This window comes from Vipera berus (genome assembly GCF_964194415.1).
Source record: "Vipera berus genome assembly, chromosome: 3".
Taxonomy (NCBI): Eukaryota; Metazoa; Chordata; class Lepidosauria; order Squamata; family Viperidae; genus Vipera; species Vipera berus.
The window spans coordinates 145,319,753-145,344,491 of record NC_138204.1 but is presented as its reverse complement, the minus strand read 5'-3'; the positions used below and the strand labels follow the sequence as shown (position 1 = coordinate 145,344,491).

General features: G+C 40.8%; 1 protein-coding gene across 10 annotated transcripts in view; it reads right to left on the bottom strand.

Moving 5' to 3' along the window:
- FARS2 (phenylalanyl-tRNA synthetase 2, mitochondrial) overlaps positions 1-24,739 on the bottom strand; it is a 224,925-nt gene that overhangs the window by 38,220 nt on the left and 161,966 nt on the right. For 8 of the 10 annotated variants that reach the window (XR_014025978.1, XM_081324194.1, XM_081324197.1 and 5 more), the window contains one exon: positions 12,755-12,906. The exons of 1 other annotated variant lie outside the window; for it this stretch is intronic. Coding sequence is in view for 8 of the 9 variants with exons in the window: in XM_081324194.1 (XP_081180320.1) it covers positions 12,755-12,906 (152 nt within the window). In the remaining variant the exon portion in view is untranslated. Of the gene's footprint in view, positions 1-10,690; positions 10,770-12,754; positions 12,907-24,739 lie in introns of all 10 variants that reach the window. One more of the 10 variants, XM_081324202.1, reaches the window with a different exon arrangement.

Here is a 24,739-nt window from a genome sequence, read left to right as displayed (position 1 = left end):
AATCTGGAATTAATGCCTGGCAGTTTTGTCAATGTAACAGAATTTGGCCTCAACTAATATGCTTCTATAAAAGGGGGAAAAATCACCGAGAAGATATTCTAAAGCATGCAAGTCATATTATCAGTTAGGGGAAAGCCATGATGAGTTATATCCTTCCTTGATACTGCAACTGCAATTTTATTTGCCAATATCCTTAATGGGGTTCAGAATGATTCAGACTCTCACTGCAGGCAACTGAGTGAAAATGGAGATTATGAATAAAGAAAACTCATATCCAAAAAGTAAGAGAGAAATTAACTAAGCTATGAGTTCGCTTTTATGCCACATTTAAAAGACAACACACAATGAAGTAAGATGCAACACTGTCAGAAAAAGACGTAAGCAGTGCTTTAAGTTTTCAACAGAAAACTTCTAAAATTAATTTAGTACAGCATCAGTGATATATTCCATCAACTTCATTTTTAGATAAAGTCTGTAGGTTGAAGATCTAAAACTATAGTTAACTTGGAAAAGGCATACACACACACACACACACACACACACACACTGGTTTGTATCACTTGTAAAGAGCTTGTACTTCAAACCTTTTCAACTTTTCATTTTTGACTCCATTTCAGAACACAAGGAATTATTACAGATTGTCTATCAGGACATTTTCTACCTGAGAATGATGGAGAATCAATCCAAGAGAGAATAAAACTTCTCATCTAATTCCCCATGTTCTAACATGACATTCTTAATGACTTTCTATCAAGATGTCCTGAGATTTCTTTCCAACAACTATATATTCACAGCCCTTCTGTGAAAATCTTATTTGCTGTGAGCCATCCTTTGAATGTTCACTTAATTTGGAGCCCTGGCCTTTTCTTTGGCTGGAGACCGGTGATTAGTATTTAGAAAGGAAGCAGAAACTGTGCACAGATTAAGAAACTGATATATTGCCCAAATGATTGAAATGGAAATGTAATTATCATTCATTTATAAGAGAGGAAATCTGTTTCAATTCAATAATGTGAGGTTTTCAAGCACAATTGACAGACAGATAGACTAACATTCTCCTACAGAATTCTTTGGTACCAAGCATAACTCATTCCTTCTTCAGTGATGGCAAGTTGCCTAAGACCCGATGTAGCAAAGCACACCTAGATCATGATCAAAGCATCTTGCCACCTGTATGTTTGACACATGGTATGAAATTCTCATTGTAAATGCAAGGATTTAGATGCCTCCAGACATAATGACAGACACCAGAGTCACTGACCGAGTTGGATGCTTTCATCATTTGCTGATTCCCCCAAAGATATCTTTGACACTCATGTAGCCCAAAAAGTTGCACATATGATTCACTTGTCCTTAGAAAGTTCTTCCAGAAGTATGGAAGGTCATCCAAGAAATGAATTGATGGTGAGTCATAGCTCCAGCCTATTTTTGCATTAATCTCATTTTTAGCCTTTTCTGATAGCTGAGTCATGAATTATGACTGACATGAGAAAAAGGTGAGATCAGGTGACAAAGGTCTCAGTCAAATTTAAAGGGCCTCAGATTCCTGGATGTTGTTTTGAGAAGGTTTTTTTTGTAACTTCTTGCAGAATTTTACACTGCAGTCTTGGAGTGTTTTTGACAGAATGCCACTCTTGGAAGATTCATTATTGCCCCAAGTCTTCTTCATTTTAAGTCTTTATTCCTCTTTGCAAAGGATTTCAGAAATGTATTTTGAGCAGGACATGTTATACTTCTAGATCTATATGCTGTGAGGAGAACTATGTGATATGAAGTGGGGAGATTTGTGAGATTTATATACCATAAGTCAAGAATGACTTTTTATTAATAAGAAGAAGAACTCTTATCGAACTGCTTCTGGTTATTCCTTTTAGCTGAATTGATTGAATTACTTTTTGAGATTTGGCACATCACAAATTGGAGGGCTTTGTTTATAAAATAAATAAGCACCAGTCTTTGGTGCTACATCTATATTCCTCTCTCCCTATAGGCTCCGATAGCATTCAGTAGCAAAAGGATGAAAAAAATATTAGAAAATCAAAATACAGAATGAATTCCTTTTTCCATCATTGTATAACGCTAAATAATTGTGACTTTTACAAAACATGAGTGCTTTTTAATGGAACAAGTAAATGTACGCCTCAGCTGAGAAGTCCAGGCTGCTGCTGAGGCTCTACTCTGTCTTAAAACAAAATCATTTGTTATATTTGTTAATGGTATATTACATCCCCTTTGTAACTGGCTAATGTAGGTTATGGAAATGGAAGACTGAAAGAAATATATATGACATCAGAGGTTTTCTTTACTATTTTATTCTATAAGGCAAAGTTTCCTAAACTTTCTGAGCATAAGCTCCAAATTTTAAGCAATCTGCTTTAAACCCACCAAGCGACCATTCTCCGGTCCACAGTCAAACTATTAGGAATGAACTATACACATACAACTATATTAAAATAACGCATCCCAATGTTATTAAATTAAAACCAAATAATGGACAATTTGTCTCCTTGTATGCAGTATTATCTTAGGAACCACCATCCAAGGTGGCAACTTTACACTCCCTAATGCTAGATCAGAAAATCATGTTGAAGACAAACTATACTTTCAATGTTTTCACGTACAATAAATAAATAAATAAATTGCTTGAGACAAAATCATTGCAGCAGGAACAGGCACTTCTAGTTAAGCACGCAAGTGCAAGACCAAGTACACAGGAAGTCCCCTTTTCTGTACGTGCAGACCTTTTTAAAAAAAAAATCTTGGAAGCTTGCTATGACAGAACCTGAGAAATTTGCCATAAAACAGACAGAGATAGAAAGAACAACCTAATTTTCCTTATTTTATAAACGTGTACCGAACCTTTCTTTCAAATAGTTTGGATTCTTCTTCTTCTTTTTTTAAATAAAATCAGTCGTTGCCCTGAGATGAGTTGAACTACAGTCTCTATAATCTCCCAAGCCAGCAAGACACTGGGTAAATAGTGTAGAACAAAACATCTGGAGAGTATCAGATGAGAAAAGCTGCCACAGAGTCTCTGAGAACTGTGGCTATTTACAAAGCACTTCACAAAAATTAGCTTAGGAATTAGTGCTGGGATTTATTGTGTGCTTTTTGCAGGCAGCAGTCCACTAAACAAAGCATTTTGAAGCAAGGGAAATGAATAGGGATTGTAAGCTCTTGTACATCCATCTAATTTGCCGGTACCTCCCTACTGGCTAATAGTATTTATATTTTTATAGTAGATAACTGGAAGGTTATTGCAACAGTTTAAAAGCATTAATGCAAATATGACCACGACTCTAGAACGTTAGAACAATAAAATGCTTTGTAAATAGACATTACAGATTTTTTTCCTGAAGGGATTTGAAATTAGTTGTCATTACAAGGGGAATTCTGAAAAGTTACATAAGTAGCTTTGACAGGAAAGGAATGTGTTTCTGGTCCCATTATAAACCTCTGATCTACATGTTGGAATATTTTCACTGTAATCTATACAAGGTTTCTTCTATCACCTCTTTCAATTTGAAGCACCCTTATGCAACACACAAAGAATATATATGCCAGAATCATTTGCCTTTCTGTCTAGAGATTATTCAACATAAGCTTCTACAAGAAATCCCACTGTTTTGGAGTATATTAAGAGAGGCATCCAAGTTGCACCTTGGGACACAGGAGTGAGTCAGGAAAATCAGTGTCAGTAAAAACAAGTTTTATCATTATCTGATTAAACAATTATCTCTTGTGAACTAATGAGTACAGAACATGAAATATTAATTCATACATTAATTAATACATTAACATAAAATATTAAATATTACAGGAAATTTTTCAAGCATAATCTTCAGCATTTTAACAGACTTCTATGCGAGGCTGAATCTATTACCAGTCTTAATTGATAGGAGGAATGGTTTGGTTGGATGGTAATATTTAAAAATGTAAAACACTAAATCTTATAGTTAAAGGTTAATTAAATCTTTATAAAATACTACTGGGCATTAGCCCCAAACTGAGTGTTTGAAAGGGATAGCTTCACGTCCTAGCATTCACTTATTTAAGATTACTTATACAATAACTTTCTAGGTTCCTATATGAATAAGCAACATTCAAAATAATATCAAATGTTATTTTTAAGATTTACTACTGTGCCCATTCAAAAATCAGATGTATTAAAACAACACATCTTAATGAAACAGTCATACTCATAATTTCCATCTTCCACTTTTAAAAAGTAATTGGTTCTAACATTTATCTATTTAATATGCATGTGCTTATAATGTATGATAAACCATCATGAATGATCATACATTCAGTTAATTTATGGATTAATAGTGAATTAATTTTTATTAAAATAAATGATCATATGTAACTTTTACCTATCTAAATGCAATATTCCAGTTGATTAGGTACATGTCCAAGTTAATATTTAAACTATCAAGCATTAAGATACTGGAATAATATTTTCTTTAATGCAATTCTTTTCGTGTTAGGTTCTCAGGGTTTTTTCTGGGTCAGTTATAATTTATTAATTAAATATTATGTTTATATGTATGCACATATTGAAAACAGCATTAACCTATCTGATAACCTCAATAGCTGTAACTGTTAGTCATCTAAACATGGTTAGAAAGGCATTTTCAAATAGGCCAAAACAGATTAACATTTTCAAATCTTTGGGGCATTTATTGCTCATATACAAGTAATTTTACCTATGTACAGGTATATATATTGAATCACATAAGGTACACCTAGATGAAAATGCAATATAATTATGTTGCAATATGACTTAGGATAAGCCATCCCTTGGATTTATGTCTAAATCAGAAATAACTGATTCTTCAAAGTTCTTTTAATCCCCACCCTTAATTTGTTTCTTTGGTTATTTTTAACAGCAAAAGCATAAATTATCTCAGCAAAGATTTTAAGCTTGCTTTTGTCTTATTATGGGGAGGGACACTGGATGATTTGCATTATCATCCTCACCACCATCCTCACCATTAAAATAAAAATACTCTTTTATGGGATTTATCAGTTTTTGAGTTTATATAGAATTTCTTATCTCTCCTCTGCCACTCTTAGAGATCTTCTCCCCTTTAAAATTGGTGATTGACAATGCCTATTTTGCTCAATTTCCCCCCCCCCCCATTGGTATATTTTAGGCCTTAAAAGCACTTGGACCTCTTTGGAAAGGGTGAAACAAATGTTTTAAGACAAATAAAATGAAAAGTATAAATGAAGAATCAAATAAAATAGCCTCTTTAACTCTTTGTTTGATCATCAGCTCTCCTTTATGGTCCTATCCCTTGAGCTAGCCTCCTGCTACTTACTTCCACTTGACTTGAGAAACAACAGTTGGGAAGCTGCCTAGTTACAAGAGTAAGAAAGAAGAGCAGGAAAGCTAACGAAATATAAAGTGTCTCCTCGTGGCAGTCAGTTTATTATGGCTGACTGCATACAAATGTGTAAAGACTTGTTCTACAATTTTACCGAAAGCCATTGGAAAAATATAGGTAATCCTCAACCTACGACCACAACTGAGCCCAAAATTTATGTTGCTAAGTGAGACATTTGTTAAGTGAGTTTTGCCCCATTTTATGACTTTTCTTGCCACAGTTGTTAAGTGAATTATTGCAGTTAAGTTAGTCACCTGGTTGTTAAGTGAATCTGACATGATCCTGGGACACTGCAACTGTCATAAGTGTGAAAAAGGATCATAAGGCACTTTTTTAAGTGCCGTTGTAACTTTGAACAGTCACTAAACGAATTATTGTAAATCAAGGACTACCTGTACACACATCATTCAAAAGGGTCCATAAAAGGATGTAGCTTTCCCCAAATGTACATGAATGTCTGCGACAACATTCCTATCATTGTTTCTTTCTTCCCCTAAAGGTAATTGCAGGACATAAATTCTTGGATGCAAGGATCAATGTGGGAATTATGATATTTAACAAATGTTACTATAAACAGCTAATTACTATGGAAACTGGAGTAAAACAGCACTATCACTAATCTATTTGCTTCTTCAAACATTTTCTCTCATCACAAACTTTATCACATCTCCTTTGATTAAATGCCCAATACAGTTTACACTGCGGAAAGAAATGATTTAGCTTATCCTCCTTCACTATCATTTTCTGGGCCAGCATCTATGCCAATTTCCATTGTGGAAGTTAAAATAGACGATACAGTTGAAGAGAAACAGCCATTTTAAAATTGTCAGTATTCATGTCATACTGTTTTAAATGTGATAGGCTTCTGAAGAGTTAAAAAAAGATACACTAGAATATAGTTTCAATATCCATCTGCCCCTTGATTTATTTAGAGGATTTTTCTACAGAGTTTTAATTTAAAAATGGAAACAAAAATTTGCCAGACTGGAAATCATCATCTCAACCAAATCAAATACTAGTATGAAGAGAAGAGTATTTTTCATCTTGAATTAGAGATTACATCATTTAATTTTCAAGCTATTCTAAACTGAGAGGGAATAAAAAGCCAAGAATCAACCTCCTTTCCAGCTGGTGCCCAAATCTTCATATAAATTATCAGGTAGATAAAGAAATGTTAGTAAATTAAATGATTCAAAAAGCTCCTTGTCATAGCCAAATGATACAAATTCCACACTGATTATTTTAGTGCCTGTTGGATTCTCTTTTCACTATCTTCTTCTTTGGAGATTTGTTTGCTTTGCAAGTAAAATGTATTCAGAATGAACATACAAATGCTGAAAAATCAATGCTAAAAATCTGAACTGATTATCTTTTTGTTTATGTGATTCTAACAGAAAATTGTGTTGCTTTCTTTCTTTTCATTTTTCTCTTTCATTCTATTGTGTCCAATTCTCAGAGACTGCCTGGACAAGTTCCTATAGCTTTCTTGGCAAGGTTTTTTTCAGAAATGGTTTGCCATTGCTTCCTTCCAGTGTCTGAGAAAGCATGACTGGCCCAAGTAAGGTGAGAGTAGCACTCAAGGTCTTCTGGCTTCTAGCCTGATACCTTAGCCCAGGGGTAGGCAACCTCAGCTCTTTTATGACTCGTGGACTTCAACTCCCAGAATTTGAAGTCCACGAGTCATAAAAGAGCTGAAGTTGCCTACCCCTGCCTTAGCCACTACACCAAACTAGCTCTCATTACTTTCTTACCTGGAACACAATTTTCTTTTTTCACTGCAAAACTGAAGCATAATTTATCAGTATATTTATTTATTTATTATTTATTTATTTATTAATTTAATTTGTATACCGCCCTTCTCCCGAAGGACTCAGGGCGGTGAACAGGGCAATACATAAAAACAAGATACAAAAATTAAAATTATTAAAAAGTAATTAAACAGTGCCCGTAATAAATTAATACAGATTAACAGTTAAAATCCATTTATAAAATCCAACCCCATCCCATCAGGCCAGGCCAGCTTGTTCAAAGAGATGGGTTTTAAGATCGCGCCGGAAGGAGCGGAGATCGGGCGCCATCCGGAGCTCGACCGGAAGATGGTTCCAAAGATCTGGTGCACCCACAGAGAACGCCCTCCCCCTGGGGGCCACCAGTCGGCATTCTTTGACCGGTGGCACCCTGAGGAGGCCCTCTCCGTGGGAGCGTACTGGGCGGAGGGAAGTTGACACCGGCCGCAGGTGCTCCCCAAGGTATTCTGGACCCATGCCATGTAGGGCTTTGTAGGTCATTACTAACACCTTGAACCTCACCCGGAAGACAACTGGAAGCCAATGCAGCTCGCGGAGCAAAGGTGTGACATGGGAGTGTCGGGAAACTCCCAACACAACTCTCGCGGCTGCATTCTGTACCAGTTGGAGCCTCCGAGTGGTCTTCAAGGGTAGCCCCATGTAGAGAGTGTTGCAGTAGTCAAGACGAGAGGTCACGAGCGAATGAGTGACCGTACGTAAGGCATCCCGGTCTAGATAGGGCCGCAACTGGCGCACCAGGCGAACCTGGGCAAAGGCCCCCCTAGTCACAGCTACTATATGGTCTTCTAAGGAAAGCTGTGAATCTAGGAGGACTCCCAAGTTGCGAGCCCTATCTACAGGGGGTAATAACTCACCCCCCATAGTGAGGGGTGGGATATCCTGAATATCCCGAGATGCCGGTACGCACAGCCACTCAGTCTTGTCAGGGTTGAGTCGAAGCCTGTTCCTCCCCATCCAGACCCGGACCGCCTCCATTTGAAAAGAACAGCTTGTTAGAAATGTGGAAGGAGAAATGAAAACTAACATAAACCAATATTTTGAAAGCTAGGTATAAAAAAGTATTTAACAAATAACAATTGCCAGTATTCTCCACCGAGAAATATGTGAATTCAAAGTGGATATCTTTGTATTCTCAAACTAGATGCATCAAAATGTTTTACGAATCATCATCTACACAATGACAGTCAATGGCTTTTCTTTTCCCAGTATTAATATTTGGGACCTTGAAAAAGGGCCTTCTTGCTGGTGGCCCCTTCTTTATGAAACCTTATTCCCCTTGAGGAATGCTGCTGCTTTTCTGAAAGGCCCCCCAAAACTTGGTTTTGTCAGTGGCCTGGCGACCATCGATGGAGATGGAGTTAATCAAGTGGTTAATTTGACTGGGTTTTTTATTTTTTTTATTTTAATTCCATTTGTATCCCGCCCTTCTCTGAAGACTCAGGGTGGCTTACAAGCTTAGCAGTAGCCTTCATTCTATGTATATGCCTGCTTATTAGGGCTTTCACACACACCCCAAGCGGCATTATTACAAAGTCAGCTTATTGCCCCCAACAATCTGAGTTATTGTTGCCACAGGAGGTAGGGTGGGTTTTTAATATGTTTTTATTATATGACCATTTTAGACCTATTAGACCTCTCAGCGGCTTTCGATACCATCGACCATGGTATCTTACTGTGGCACCTCAGGGGGTTGGGAGTGGGTGGCACTGTGTTACAGTGGTTCTCCTCCTACCTCCTGGGTTGTTCGCAGTCGGTGTTGGCAGGAGGGCAGAGGTCGGCCTCGAGGCCTCTCATTTGTGGAGTCCCTTAGGGGTCGGTCCTCTCGCCCCTCCTGTTCAACATCTATATGAAGCCGCTGGGTGAGATCATTCGTGGTTTTGGGGTGGGGTATCATCAGTACGCTGATGATACCCAGCTTTTTATTTCCACCTCAGGTCAACCCAGTGATGCCCTTGCCATGATGTCCCGTTGCCTGGAGGCGGTGAGGGTCTGGATGGGGAGGAACAGGCTGCGACAAGACCGAGTGGCTGTACATACCGGCATCTCGGGATATCCACTCTATTCCATCTTTAACTATGGGGGGGTGAGGTGTTACCCCCCCCCGTAGATAGGGCTCGCAACTTGGGCGTCCTCCTTGACTCACAGCTCAGTTTAGAAGATCACATAGGAGCTGTGACCAGGGGGGCTTTTGCCCAGGTTCGCCTGGTGCGCCAGTTGCGGCCCTATTTGGACCGAGATGCCCTACGTACAGTCACTCATGCGCTCGTGACCTCTCAGATAGACTACTACAATGCTCTCTACATGGGGCTGCCCTTGAAGACCACTCAGAGGCTCCAACTGGTGCAGAATGCGGCTGCGCGAGTTGTGATGGGGGTCTCCCGATACTCCCATGTCACACCTCTGCTCCACGAGCTGCATTGGCTTCCAGTTGTCTGCTTGTAGGAAGTAATCAAGCAAACCACTGAGATATAAAAAGAGATTTTTGTCAAAGATTATGTGATACAGCAAAAATAATATTTATTCAGTTGCTTGCTATATCTTGTGGCATTTTTGAAGACTATTTTAGTTGTTCCGATTAAAAAAAATATTTCTTATATATTATACTACTGTCAGATCACTTCATTTCTGGATTATACTTTTGTCTATTTCTTCCTATATTCTCTTGTACCTTTCTTCATACATGGAAAACATAGATGTGTGAAGCAGAATAACATGGGACAGTAAGTGATAAATGTACATAGCAATGTCACAACTCTACTCCTGATACCTTTTATGCAATGTGACATCCCAAGTACAAAGGTCACAATGCATCTTTCATTATTTTGGCATGATTTTGATTATGGATTAATGACTATGGTAGAAATGACTATTTGCCACGTCTCTCAACTCATAGCCTAGCTTCCCATACACTAGATCAGGGGTCCCCAACCCCCAGGCCATGCCCCCACTACCAGGCCTTGGCTCATTCAGAACCAGGCCATGGAAGTGGCAGGTGAGCGTGCGCAGCTCCACTTGTCCAAGCAATGGGTGAGCTGCAGAAGCACGCACGCTCACTCACCACCCACACGTAACCATGCCCTCTCCCTCCCCCACCGGTCCACAAAGATGGAAAGGTTGAGGAATGCTGCACTAAATATTGCAAACTAAAAAGCAAAGGAATTTTAAACCGTCCTCTTTCCCTATTCCTCTCTGTATTATGTGCCTCCTTCCAAAGTAGCTTTTCACCAATATAAAAGACCCCAAAGATTTCATTACACATTAGTGGTTTCTAAGATTAAACTCTCTGTTAAGATATGAATGAAACATTATTGGGCAAGTTATTGTTTCTTATCTTTAAAAAAACCACCTTTATTAACGTAAGACAGATAAAATGAATCCAGGAGATATATTTAAAAGTTTGGCTGATTCAATTATACTCCCCTGAAGTAGTCATTTCAAGTCATTTTCAATGATACTTATGTGAGTTGAACCTTTAATACACACATTAACTCACCATACACAACAGATACAGAACTTTATTCACCCTTTTCTGAAATCTCTATGGGCACTACAATTTTTATTTGTAATGTCTCTGGAAAGATAGAGAAGAATAATCTCAGCTACTTGACATGTACATAAAACAGCTTGCCACGTGCCAAAGGTGGCTATGAGAAACCATTTAAAGGCGCCTATATTTAATAGAGTTAACATTAGTAGTGGACCTTTAACCCAAATATTCATACTCATATATTTCCTTTCAGAGATGTAATTTTGAATAGGAGCTGTTTTACCAAATACTGCATATCTCTTCATGAAAACGTCAGATTGCTCATTGGTCCCTGATTTTAATATCAATTGCCCACAAGCAATTGAGCTGAGTTCTCCTACCATATATTCCTCGGCCATCCTGCCAACATCATAAATTTATCAGCTACTAAACGTGTGTTAATCTTGCTTAATAGCAATAGCAATAGCACTCAAACACCGCTTCATAGTGCTTTACAGCACTCTCTAAGCAGGTTTACAGTCAGCATATTGCCCCCGACAATCTGGATCCTCATTTCACTGACCTCAGAACGATGGAAGTCTGAGTCAAGCTTGAGCCAGTCAGGATCAAACTCCTAACAGTTAGCAGAGTTAGCCTGCAATACTGAATTCTAACCACTGCGCCACCACAGCTAATCACCTTATTCTTCTAGTCTAGCCTTTCCTAATCTGGATATCCTCCTAGATGTATAGCTTTCAAAATGTAACATTTTCAGCTACTGGGAAATTTTCAGAGCTGAGATTCAGAGATCTGGAGGGCATCTGAGGTATTGTTCTGAACCAGCCTGCTACCGGCCTTGCAATAAGGCAAACCCCTGTTCAAACAGTAGAGACTGGAGAGCGTCTGAGGCTGCAAAGCGTCTGCAAAGATTTATTACACAAACAAGAAACAAAAACACTGGAACTTGAATCCTCAAACGGAAGGGTTGCTTTCAGCAACCAGCCCTTCCCCAAACACTCCTTTTATTTAGAGTTCAGGGCGTGGCCTCCCTGTGCCTCCTTCCGAGGAGTCCCACAGCCTTTCTCTGTTTGGTCCTGCTCGACTGCCTCCTGCGTTGGGCGTCCTTGAACAGGGCCAGCTGTGGGTCATCATCCTCCGCACTATCGGGCTCACGCAGCTGAGAAGAGGGCCCCGGCTGGGGGCTCTGCGAAGCCTCCAAGCCATCATCAACCAGTTCGTCTTCCACACCCTCCTCCTCCCCCTCATCTGAGTCATCCGAGACATCTGAGCCGGCTGCCGGACCCACAGGCTGGCCCTGAGTCACAACAGGTATGAAACATCTCTATCTGCACAGTGGCGTAGCGTGGGGGGTGCAGGGGGGGCCGGCCGCACCGGGCGCAACATCTGGGGGGGGGCGCTCGCACTGAGCTGCTCAGGGAGCCCCAAGGGCTGCACAGAGTCGGCTTGGCTCCGCTCTCGAGCTGCTCTTTCTTGCAAAGCGAAACGAGTCCGGCAGGTGAGATGGGCGGCCACATAAACTGAATAAAATAAATAGAAGCGCCCAACTCTCCGCCCAGGCTCAGGCCAACCGCAAGCGCCCCGCAGGCGCCCCAGCAGACTTGGCCGAGTGAAGATGGACCCGCCGGCCGGCCGGCCTAGCTTCGTGCACATGCGTGGCTTTATTTAGCGGGGCTCACGTGCGAGCTTGAATGCAGCGGCTCTTGCAGGTCGGAGCCCCGCCCAGCCGCCCTCGAGAGGGACCCGGGAGCATCCCGCATGCGCACGACTCTTCTTGGAAAGTCTACGCCGCTGCGGGGCGCATCTTTTCGGCGGTGCTGTAACGTCACTTGCCTTGCCCCGGGTGCTGACAACCCACGCTACGCCACTGTATCTGCCTGACTCATCCATGTGGCTCCCCCCCTCCAATGCTCAATGTATTTTTGTTGTTTTTAACTTTTTATAACTTTAGAGTACAAGTGAGTGGCAATATGTAATGATTATGAAATGTTTACCTCTATTTAGAATATTAGTAAATATTTGTAGACACTGGTTACAAATACTGCACCATGATATAGAAAGATTAGACTTACTTTGGATGTGTGAATACATCTATGAGCTTGACTTCTTCCACCATGTCTCCTCCAATAGATCGGATTAAATCATAGAAGTCATTTTCACAGTATTTTTCGGAAGGCAGCCAAAAGGATATATCATTGATTACAGGAGGGTATTTACTGAAAGGCTAAAAAATATACAGAGATTAAAAAAAATGAAAACCAATGTTCTGAAGTATGAGGTAAGTGAGAATATAATTAAAATAGGTAAATTCTTCAGTGATTGCTCTGAACATTAAGTCATTGTGTTTATTTACTACTTTTCATTATAATCATTATAAATAATTACAACATAGCAGCTATAAAGTTAGATTGTGTTAAAATAATATTGCATTTTGAAAACAGAATCTTTTACATTTAACTTTAAATAAAGGAATTTTTAAGCACATTTAGAGTATTTTCACCTAGCTTTACCACATTTCAGATTAGCTCTTCACATGCTGATGTTCAAAAACCAGTTTTCAGTTTGTATGTGTTTAATATTCATAGATACAAAGGCTATAGACATCACCACTGCTCCTAAGGTTAGTAGATTTTTAGTTAGTAAAACTAGGTAAGAAATTTAAAGAGAAACTTGAGAACTTAAAAGTATGCGCAAAATGGAAAATATCTCAAACCAGAAATGAAAACAATTTTGGCATGGAAGATTAATTTAATTAATAATTTAATTTAAATAATTTAATTTAATTATTCGCTATAATATGACCACCCACTTCAGAAGACTCTAGGCAGTTTACAAAATCCATGGGGAAAAAATTAAAACCCACTAAACCAGCAGCCTGGACTCAAACAGATATAATCAGTGAATGAATGAATGAATGAATGAATGAATGAATGAATGAATGAATGAATCAACAAACACATACATACATACATGCATACATACAACAGGGGCTCAATCAAGAACCAAGAATAAAATGAGTTACTTTACAGTAGTTTATTGTTCGCCTATGAACAGAAATCTTGCCAAACGAAAGTAGATGCTGTTCCTGAGGCTGGGGATTATGACAGAAAAGGTGTGTTTATATAATCAGACCCTATGTCATGAAGAGCTTTGTAGGTGTTGACACCTTGTGTTGCATATAAAGCAACTTGAATTGCATCCGGAAAACTACTGGCAACCAATGAAGCTCACGTAGCAGCAGTGACTTTACTGCTTGTGCCACTGCATTTTGTGCCAGTTATAGCATCTAGATAGTCTTTAAGGGCAGCCCCTTGCAGTAGTCCACTCATGAAGTGATCAATATTATGCTTTTCAGTTTCACTGTTACCATTCCGTTTTAAACACTGCCAATGGAGCCTGTGGATACCAAGAATAAAATCACCATCAACAGGAGCTTCACAGCATGTGCATGCGTGACGAAGTATATTGTACTGTTAAACACCCACCATACAAGGGAAAGGAAATATTGTGTGTTATATTTTTCTTCTATTTTCCCCCGGTGTCATTTTGCCATTCCTAAATCACGTTTTTAATATAATGACATTACAATATTGCAGATCAGAGATGGCTACCTACTGCGGTTCAATCACAGGAAAGATACTCTTTAAGTGATAAAATCTATTCAAAAAAAGGGACAGGTGAAGTAGCCAAGGACCACTCGGGACGACAGGCTAGTAACAACAGGTTTATTAAGAGCAAGGCAACATAGAATAACTTGTCCGGCTTTTATAGCCGGCAGCTGGTCGCGAGGACCAATCAGAAGTGTTTATTTTGGCGCCGTGTCAGACAGGGACCAATCAGCGTCGTCTTCTTCTGACAGCTCCGGCTTCCGCGTGGTCGGGTGTTTTGACAGCCGCGAGCTGTCAGTGGTTGCGCCTGCGCTGTGCGGTGGACGCTTTGACAGCTCAGGCTTCCTCACGGTCCGGAGTTTGACAGCCGCGAGCTGTCAATGGTGGCGCCTGCGCTGTGCGGGGAACTTTGACAGCTGTCGAAGTTCCCGCGTGTTTTTCTGTCAGGAGGCTTTTCGTTTATACTCTTTGACGCTGCAGTATTATCGACTGTTAACATATATGCATATCTATTAATGGCTTTTTTACATATATAACACACCCCTTACCCCTCCCCTGGTTCGTTTCTTTCCTCTTGAATGTTTGAACCTGCCCACTGATAGTCTTTTAGGTAGGTGGGTGGTCTTCGATTTCTGGTTGAGCGGCGAAGGGGTGGAGGGTGGTCTGGTTCTGGTCCTTCGTCTTGGTGTTCTTCTTCCTGGTTTGGGATAGGCGGCATTTCCGGTGGGGGTTGTATGTCGGCACTGGTTGGTTGCTCCGAAATGTGTGGTGGTTGTCTGGGTCTGAGCTGATCAATATGGCGGCGTATGTTGCCCTGTGCTTGCGTAGCTATAAGGTATGAGATGGGCCCTGTTTGTTTTATTACTGTCCCTTGTACCCACTTGTTTTTATCTGTGTATGATCGTGCCCAAATCAATTGACCTGGGTTGAGTGTGCGGGCGGGGTGGGGGTGCTGTTTTTCTTCTGGATATGTATCGGGGTGCAGTCTGTCCAGACGCGTTATTAGTCTCCTCCCCCATCTTAATTCCGCCGGTGATTTGCCGGTCGTAGAGCATGGTGTTGTGTGTTGTGCTAAGAGGAACTGGCTGAGGCGCCTCTGCCAGTTTCCATTAACGAATTTTCTTAACGCTTCTTTTGTGGATCGTACCATAATTTCAGCCATTCCGTTCGACGACGGGTGGAACGGCGCCGACGTGACCAGCCTAATACAATTCTTCATAGCGAAGATCTGAAATTCACGAGAGGTGAATTGAGGTCCGTTGTCAGAAACTATGGTGTCAGGTAGGCCGTGTGTAGCGAATATTTTCCGTAAAGCTTGAATAGTGGCTTGGGACGTTGTTTTTCTAAGGGGTGTGACTTCCAGCCATTTAGAGTGGCTGTCAACTACAATTAAGAAACTTTGGCCCTGGATGGGTCCTGCAAAATCTATATGTATACGTGACCAAGGGTTCCTTGTAGTCTCCCATTTATGGACCGGTGCCTGGGGTGGGTCATTTCTGGTCTCTTGACAGGTATAACACCCACCCACATACTTTTCTATTTGTTTATCTATGCCTGGCCACCACACATAACTTCTAGCCATCGCCTTCATTTTTACAATTCCAGGGTGTCCTTCGTGTAAAATTTGTAATGTTTGGTCAATGTTTTTCTCTGGTATGATGACCCTATTTCCCCATAGCAGGCAACCTCTATGTGTTGAGATCTCATTTTTCCTGTTATAATAAGGTTGGAATTGAGGTTGTGGATTTTGAGCTGGCCATCCTGTTGTGGCCCATTTGAGGATTCTGGCAAGTATTTTATCTTTGGCTGAATTATTAGGTATAATGTTTGCAGTCAGGGGGCATTCTGGAAGTTGGGAGATTGCTAAAATCTGGCTGGCTGGGGCTGGGTCTGAGTCCCTGGTTTGTATGGGCAGTCTGCTGAGGCAGTCAGCATGTCCCAATTCTTTACCTGGTTTATGTATTAGTTGATAGGAATAGGCTGCTAAGAATGTTGACCATCTTAAAATTCTCGGAGAGAGAATTTGTGGAGTAGTTTTGTTCCAAGTGAATATGCCTAGGAGGGGTTTGTGATCCGTAAATATAGTAAATGGTCTCCCATACAGGTAATCATGAAATTTTTTGACCCCTGCTACTATTGCTAGGGCTTCCCTGTCAATTTGTGCATAGTTTCTTTCAGCTTTGGTCAGAGTGCGTGAATAGAAGGCTATGGGTCTGTGTGTACCGTCCTTAAATATGTGACTTAAGACAGCCCCGATTCCATAGGGAGAGGCATCGCAAGCGATGCATATTGGGGTGTCTTCTCTGAAAAGGGTGATAGTTGAACTGTGACAGATAATCTTTTTTAACGATTGGAAGCTATTCTCATGTTCTTTGGTCCAGGACCAAGTTGTACCCTTGTCTAGGAGTCTATGCAGAGGCTCTGCAATAGTGGCTTTATGGGGGATGAAGGCGTGGTAAAAGTTTAACAGTCCTAAAAAGGATTGAAGTTCTTGTTTATTCCTAGGGCTGGGTGCGGTCTGAATAGCCTGAAGTTTTTCTGAGGTGGGGTGAATGCCCTGGCTATCTATTTTGTACCCTAGGAATTCAGTGGATGTGACTCCAATAGAGCACTTTTCCCGCTTAAGTTTGAGGCCGGCTTCTCTGAGCCGGCTCAGCACAGCTGACAGCCTGTCAGCTAAGTTTGCTTCGTTTTCTCCGGCGATGAGAACATCGTCGAAATAGGGGCAGACCCCGGGTATTCCTTTCAGGGTCTTCTCCATGATACCCTGAAATATACCCGGGGCCGCCGATATGCCAAATTGGAGCCTCTTTACTTTAAAGGCACCGCGGTGGGTGACAATAGTCTGGGCCTCCGCAGTGTCCTCAGTGACAGGCAGTTGCAAATACGCCTGTGTGAGATCGAGCTTGGCGAAAAGGGCGCCAGAGCGGATGGAAGCAAATACGTCCCTTACCGCTGGCACCGGGTAGGCATGGGGGCTGAGGGCTAGGTTGACTGTCGCCTTATAATCAGCGCACACTCTCACTTCACCATTAGGTTTGATTGGGGTGACAATAGGGGTCTCCCAGGTTCCCCCTTCTGTTGGCTCAAGCACCCCTAGTCCTACGAGGCGATCAAGTTCGTTTTCGATTTTTTCTTTAAGGGCAAAAGGTACCCTCCTGGCTCTTATCCTAATTGGTTGGATTGCAGGGTTTAGCTGTAAGGAGATGGGGGGACCCGTATATCTTCCTAAAGTGCCATCGAAAACGTCGGCGTACTTATCGCAAACGGCTTCTAGGCTGGGTGTTTGAATGGTGTTAACCCCCGTTAAGGCGATGCCTAGTGGGCTGAACCAGTTTAGTCCTATCAAGTTGGTACGGTTCCCTGGTGTAACTAAAACCTCCAGGGGACCCTTGAACCCCTTGTACTGCACTACGACCTTAGCTTTCCCTTCCAACGGAATGGGGGTTTTCTGGAAGTCAGCTAGGTGTACCTGAGTTTGTTTCAGGGGAATTTGCCCTCGGCCTTTCTGACAGATCTCCCGATAGGTTGTCAGCGAAATTAAGGAGACTGCTGACCCTGAATCTACTTCCATATGGCAGGGCACCCCCTGAATTCTGACCCAGATCTTAACCTTGGAGCTTATGCTGTTTACCCTGTCAATTGTCTCTACCAGGGGGCCTGGGTGGGGTTCTCTGCTGGCCTGGGCAGCCGGCCTACCTGGGGGGTTTGCCTCCACCTCATTGATGTTGTCCCGGCCCTTGCTGCGGCACACCGGCTTGATGTGGCCAGTCTTCCCGCAATTGTGGCATTTCGCGTTCCTAAAGCGGCAGCTTCCTCGGGCATGGTTGCCCCCGCAGCTGGCACAGGCGGCTCGTTGCTCGTAACGCGGTGGTGGCGGTGGAGGGTTCCTGGACCCCCGGCGGTCCGACGTTTTGCTCCTTCTCGGCTGCCCGTGTTCCATTCTGCGCTGTAGGGCTTCTCCATCGGTGAAATCTACCGACTCTCCGCTGTCGCTGAAGGCTGCGCTTTCCTGGTAGACGGTCGCGGGGGTCTCTGGGGTCGTGTTAGTCGGCTTCTTCTTGTGGCTGTGTTCGTATGCCATGATTTCCCTGGTCAGCTCAGCCAGGTTCATGTCGGGTTTGGACGTCAGTTTCTTCTGTAGCTTCTCGTCCCTCAGACCGATCACCACCTGGTCTCTGATGCGGTCTTCCAGGTCGGGGAAGCAGCAGTTCCTTGCGGCGTGTCTGACCCCGGCGATGAACTCGTTGGCGGGCTCGTCCTGCCGTTGTTTCTTTTGTGCGAATTGCACCCGCCAGTATAGTTCTGATCGAGCCGGCATGTAGTATTTGTTCAGCTGGTCCACCAAGTCCGCGTAGGAGACTTCAGTGATGGGCACTGGGCTGAACAACCCGACGGCTGCATCGTACACCGGGGGCCCGCTGATGTACAGCAGAGCGGCGGCCTTTGCTCGGTCGTCAGTGATTTTACTGACGAGGAGGAATCCCTCGACTTGGCCGAGGTGTGATTGCCATCTCTCGGGATGGCGGGTATCAAACTCCCTCACACGGCCGAAGTTTGCCATGTCGTCCGGTCCTGGGTTGCTCCGATGGAAGTTAAAACTTCCGTGACAGCTCTTGCCGGGAACTTCCTTCCTCGGCCGTGACTTCAGCTCCGGAGCGATCCCATCCTCGTCGCCAGTGAAGTAGCCAAGGACCACTCGGGACGACAGGCTAGTAACAACAGGTTTATTAAGAGCAAGGCAACATAGAATAACTTGTCCGGCTTTTATAGCCGGCAGCTGGTCGCGAGGACCAATCAGAAGTGTTTATTTTGGCGCCGTGTCAGACAGGGACCAATCAGCGTCGTCTTCTTCTGACAGCTCCGGCTTCCGCGTGGTCGGGTGTTTTGACAGCCGCGAGCTGTCAGTGGTTGCGCCTGCGCTGTGCGGTGGACGCTTTGACAGCTCAGGCTTCCTCACGGTCCGGAGTTTGACAGCCGCGAGCTGTCAATGGTGGCGCCTGCGCTGTGCGGGGAACTTTGACAGCTGTCGAAGTTCCCGCGTGTTTTTCTGTCAGGAGGCTTTTCGTTTATACTCTTTGACGCTGCAGTATTATCGACTGTTAACATATATGCATATCTATTAATGGCTTTTTTACATATATAACACACAGGGAATATTGCCTCTGCTCAGATGTGCTTTCTGAAACTCTGATTTATTGAAAAACATTGTTAAATGTCCACACTCCTTACAGCATCAAACTTCTAGGATTAGAAAAGCACAGAAAAAGAAAGAAGCATGGAAAGGGAGAAAAGTAAAATGTCTTTAAAGGGCAAACATCCACAAACATGAAATTTGTTTCTTTAGATTTGGGAAATCTGGGCTGCGCACATATACACACTGATACAATTATGCTAAAATGATCACAAGGCAATAGATTATTTTCACTGAGATTATTAATGAATTCAGTGTTCACAAAACTGGAATTGGACATTTTAAAAATAATTCAAGTACCGACTTCCAAACCTCTATCAATACAGTGACTGTACTGCACAGAAGGCCAGGTTGTACATAACATAAATCCAGGCTTTGTTTAACCCAATTACAGTTTGTTTAAACATCGGAACCCATGTCAAGCAATAATTTATGATTTATTTCTGGACAACAAATCTAAATCTAATGCCACCGTTTGAAGCTGGATTACAAATTTCATATACTTTCTTTAAAAAGAAAGACCCTGAAATACGCAAGCAAACAAACAAATCTCACAGCCTGCATGAACACACAGCTTCCATCAGTGCCTTGCAAAGAAAGGTGCAAGTAAAAAAACCTGTGCTTTTCATTAAACAATTGTTTTAATACTGTTTAAACAAAAGCCCGCTCCCACATAAACAGGAGCACAATAGCCTTTTACTCCTGGGAAACTTAAGATCCATCTGGATACTGTAATAGACAAGAGGCAAAACAAATCGTAGTTGTCTTAATAAACTGGGATTAGTCTGTCTACAAACTAATATATTGTTAAACAAACCATACTAAAGCAGTATTGGCTTACAATGATGAGTAAACAAAGAATTATCGAACCCCCTAGTTTTCTCATCATGTGCTAAGGCAGAAGAAAATAGAACTTTAACTTTCATGGATATGGATGGCCCTGCTCACAGTTTTTATTTGTAACTTTTTTTCTCTAGCTAGAGGACCCAGCCAAGATGGACAGGATGAAGTAAAAAACAAAAACAACAAAAAAATGCTTCCTGCCTGTCAAATCCATCTTGCAAATGATCCACCTCCACCCTGCATTCATGTTAACATGTTTCCTCTTTTGTCCTGTGCCCTATTAAGTGATCCCCAGCTGCTTCAGTTGTAAACAATGTTTCTTAGTTTCTGCCCACAGCAGCTGATGCACTGCCTGATTAATACCATGTATTAACTCAATAGGAGAATATATAATATGCCTGGGAAATATTTTATGACAGAACAGGGGAAATCCTAGGTGAATACCTGATAAAGTAATAAACTTGTAAGAAGCGTAAATTTACAGTAAACTGATTTATACAGACCTGGCTGCACATGACGCAAACACTTTAATGAATATCTGATCAGGAATACTGTGAGAATTTCAAATTAACAACCCCACAGTGACTCCAATTGTGAATCACAAATGCTTATCTAACTTGTTACACAAATAAACTTGTCAAACAAATTCATTGCCTCTACTGTGCTTGCCAAACTCAAGCCTCGATAAAGCCATCTAACATTTCTTGATAAAATACCAAAGTGTATGATAAGCCTTTTGAACACCAATACTATTGCAGGACTTTAAAGAGCCTCTACAGAAAGTGCATGAGCACAAAGCTCATGTGAACCGTGTGACTTATCTTATCAATGTGAAACACTACTATGATCAGGACTGTATTTTTATGGCAAAAATGTTGTATGTATTTCCAAGTATGTTGTCCTGGAACATTACAAATTTTATCCTGGAAATTACTTAAGTCAACCTTGAGCTGTGGTGGTGCTGTGGTTCGAATGCAGTATTAGAGGCTAACTCACTGCTCACTGCCAGCAGTTCGATCCTGACCAACTCAAGGTTGACTCCGTCTTCCATCCTTCTGAGATCAATAAATTGAGGACCTAGATTGTTGGGGCAATATGCTGACTCTATAAACTGCTTAGAGAGGGATGTAAGCGGTATATAAGTCTACGTGCTATTGCTATTACATGTTCTATTTATTCAAACTTATCCTATCTTCCTCCTGCTCCATGGAGCATTCAAGGAAAGGAATTAAATTGTATCATTAAAAAAAAAGGGGGGGGGGAGATTTAAATCAGACTAAATCTGATCCGGTGAAAAAAAGGATACCTTAATCAAACAGTGAAAACCAGCCAAAATGAAGGCCTACTTGGGTCTTCTGAAGTAAGAAGTTCCATTATCTAGGATGTTAAAGGTATACATATTTAGATTTTTATTAAAATGTGACATTAATTAAAAAAGCCGAGAATACAACTTAACTAATAGACATAAATTGGTTTACAGGAAAGCTTTAAAAATGTTATGAATCATGCAATGACATAAAAGAAGAAGAAAATGTTTACTCACTGAAAACATAATAGACAAGAACGTCTTCATTCATATTTGAGAATTCATTACAAATGCATAATCCAGAGTATGAATTTAGCACTCGTTAGTAACAGACTAACCTATAAACCAAAAAGTTCCCAGGAACCAAAAGGTTCCTGTCTTGCCCCTAGAAGTACCTTAGGATCACTTTTTGATATTGCCCTGTGCAATCTCCTTTTTCCTTCTTCTTTTATAAATCAATAAGCACTGAACATAATATTTTTAGAGGGAAACAGATATTGAATCAATATTCATAGAAAATTTCCTTGTACTGAAAAAATGTCAACACACACAATCTTCTGTCTTAAATTTATATCATATCAGAACAAAATTAATTGTCATTTTGCTTGATTAAGCAGAAATCTCCCACTGGTCATATAGAGCTAAACATATTTCTCCTTCCTTCGAATTATAATTATCCATCTATCTGGAGAAACATGATGTGTGATTTTGCATATATTTTACATATATTTTGTTACATACAAATTACTGCAAAAACAAACATGCAAACACAAACTGCATCAGTAAAAGCATCTCAATTCCCCAATTACTGAGCTAATGTAATCGTTTCACAGTCACTGAGGCAAATGCTGTATTTAAATATTTTGTTTTCTCCAGCTGACATAATTCAGTTCACTGCTCTGGATCTTGTTGCAACTGCAGTGAAATATGAATCAAAAGATAAGAAAATGTCCTGGTGTCTGTGAAGTTCCTAATATTTGGACAATTCTACACTTTGCAGTGTCACTAAATCTTTGTTCCCTAGGAGATTATTCTAAGGGTTAATATTCTGTTTGCAACTGAATGGAGCTCAGCAGCAGTGGATGTGAATTATTAATTGGGATAATAATAACATATATATTCTATCCTTCCCATTCAAAATGTATGCCAGTTTTGAAACTACAGGCAATCATTTCTCACATGGGAACTGCATTACAATCTTAGAGGAACTCCATCTAACCCTTAAGCATCCAACAATACTAGTAACTTTGACCACTTAGAAAATTGATTTATCTTCATAGCTCTCAAACATCTAGAGGGAAAAAAACCCAACACAATAAAAATAATTTTAATGTATGGCCAGATATAATAATAAATTACAAGATTTATACAAGGTGAGAATATAAGATGCCAATCAACAGCCTCTGATATACAGAAACTTAAGGAATTATTTGCACATTTAGGTACAAAAATACCATGCTTTTGCTGCTAGAAGTGACATAATCAGATTTTAATTAAATAATCAATGTTTGTTAAATTAATGTGCAGGCCACAATTTTTCCCCACAAATATAGTAAATTCTTGGAATTTTCAAAACATTAAAATATACCTAGACAAAATATTTTATATGTTAAGTATGTATTCTAGAATACATTTTGAAAATTTTAAAAACATATAAGTGGAAAAAATATAGCATTATAGCTTTTCTTTAAACAAAAAACAAAAAAAAACTCTTGCAAGACTTAGAGCAAAAATAGATTTGGCCATCGGTAAACAGGAAATCACCATATTGATTGTTTTAGCTCAACATTTTGAAAAAAAATATAAATATGAAAATGTTTCCCAAGCATGGATAGATTAAAAAAATTGAAAGTATTAATATTAAAGGCAGCTCTACTTGCAGTTCCAATTCTTGGAGTGCTAACATAATACCCCTATTCTTCAGTTCATTCCTCATCAGGAACCACTGTTACCTTCTCCAACAAAAGAAATGAAAAGGGGCTTGAAACCCCTTAGTAAAATAATTCAGAAAACTGAACAAAACTGGGCCAAATTATAAAATGTGTAGTGGCCAGAGAGACAAAAAACCCGATTCGTGCTTCAGGTGGTGACCCAGGTTTTCAAAATAGGAACAGAGATGTCTCTGGAAAGCCTAGGGCAGGGGTAGGCAATCTTGGCTCTTTTATGACTTGTGTACTTCAACTCCCAGAATTCCTGAGCCAGCCATGCTGAGGGGAAAGGGAGAGGTTTCTAAGCTGAGCCATGGGGCTCAGGAATTCTGGGAGTTGAAGTCCACGAGTCATAAAAGAGCCAAGGTTGCCTACCCCTGGCCTAGGGTATTCCATCTTTTCTCCAGATATTTGTAGAATTAGTCTCAATATGCACCACACTGAGATTTCTAGCTGATGTCATACAGCTTTTACTATTAAATCTAGTAAATTTGATTGGGGCATGATTGGTAAAAGAACATAACATTTATTACATTTGACCAAAATAAGAACTTTATCCAGTTGGGGAGGGGGTGGAGGAGTGCATTAATGAGAAAATTTGAAAATGCATAGGTGAAGTAACATGAATGACAATTGTATATCTGGCATCTCTATAAGAGTCATAATTGAATTAAGTTCACACTTTGCCTTGGGTGAACCACTTCAGTCACCTTGAGTGCTCAAATTGAATTTAAAGAGAGATTTATTTATATATTGGATTTATGTATCACCCATCTCATCCAGCGGCAATTCTGGGTAGCTTACAAACATTAAAACCAGAAGCATTAAAAGATATAACAATAATAACAATAATCATAGTTATACAAAAATTTATCATTAAAAGAGTAAAAGATGGGTGGGGGAGAGAAACGAGCCTGAAGATTTCGGAGGAGGAGGCAAGATTTTCTCTCAATTGACTAAGTACCTCCAGACTGAAACACACATCCCCACCCCCTGACTTGCTGGCAGAACCAGGTCTTCAGATGATGTTTCAAAGGGCCTCCAAAGAAGATACATAATAAATAAAATAAAACATGTAATGCTCTGACTTGCTTAAGTTGCAGCTTTCATAACATAAAACAGACAGCCTCTCTTTACTGTTCAAACTAATAAGGTGGTTTAGGACAATGTATTCTGCT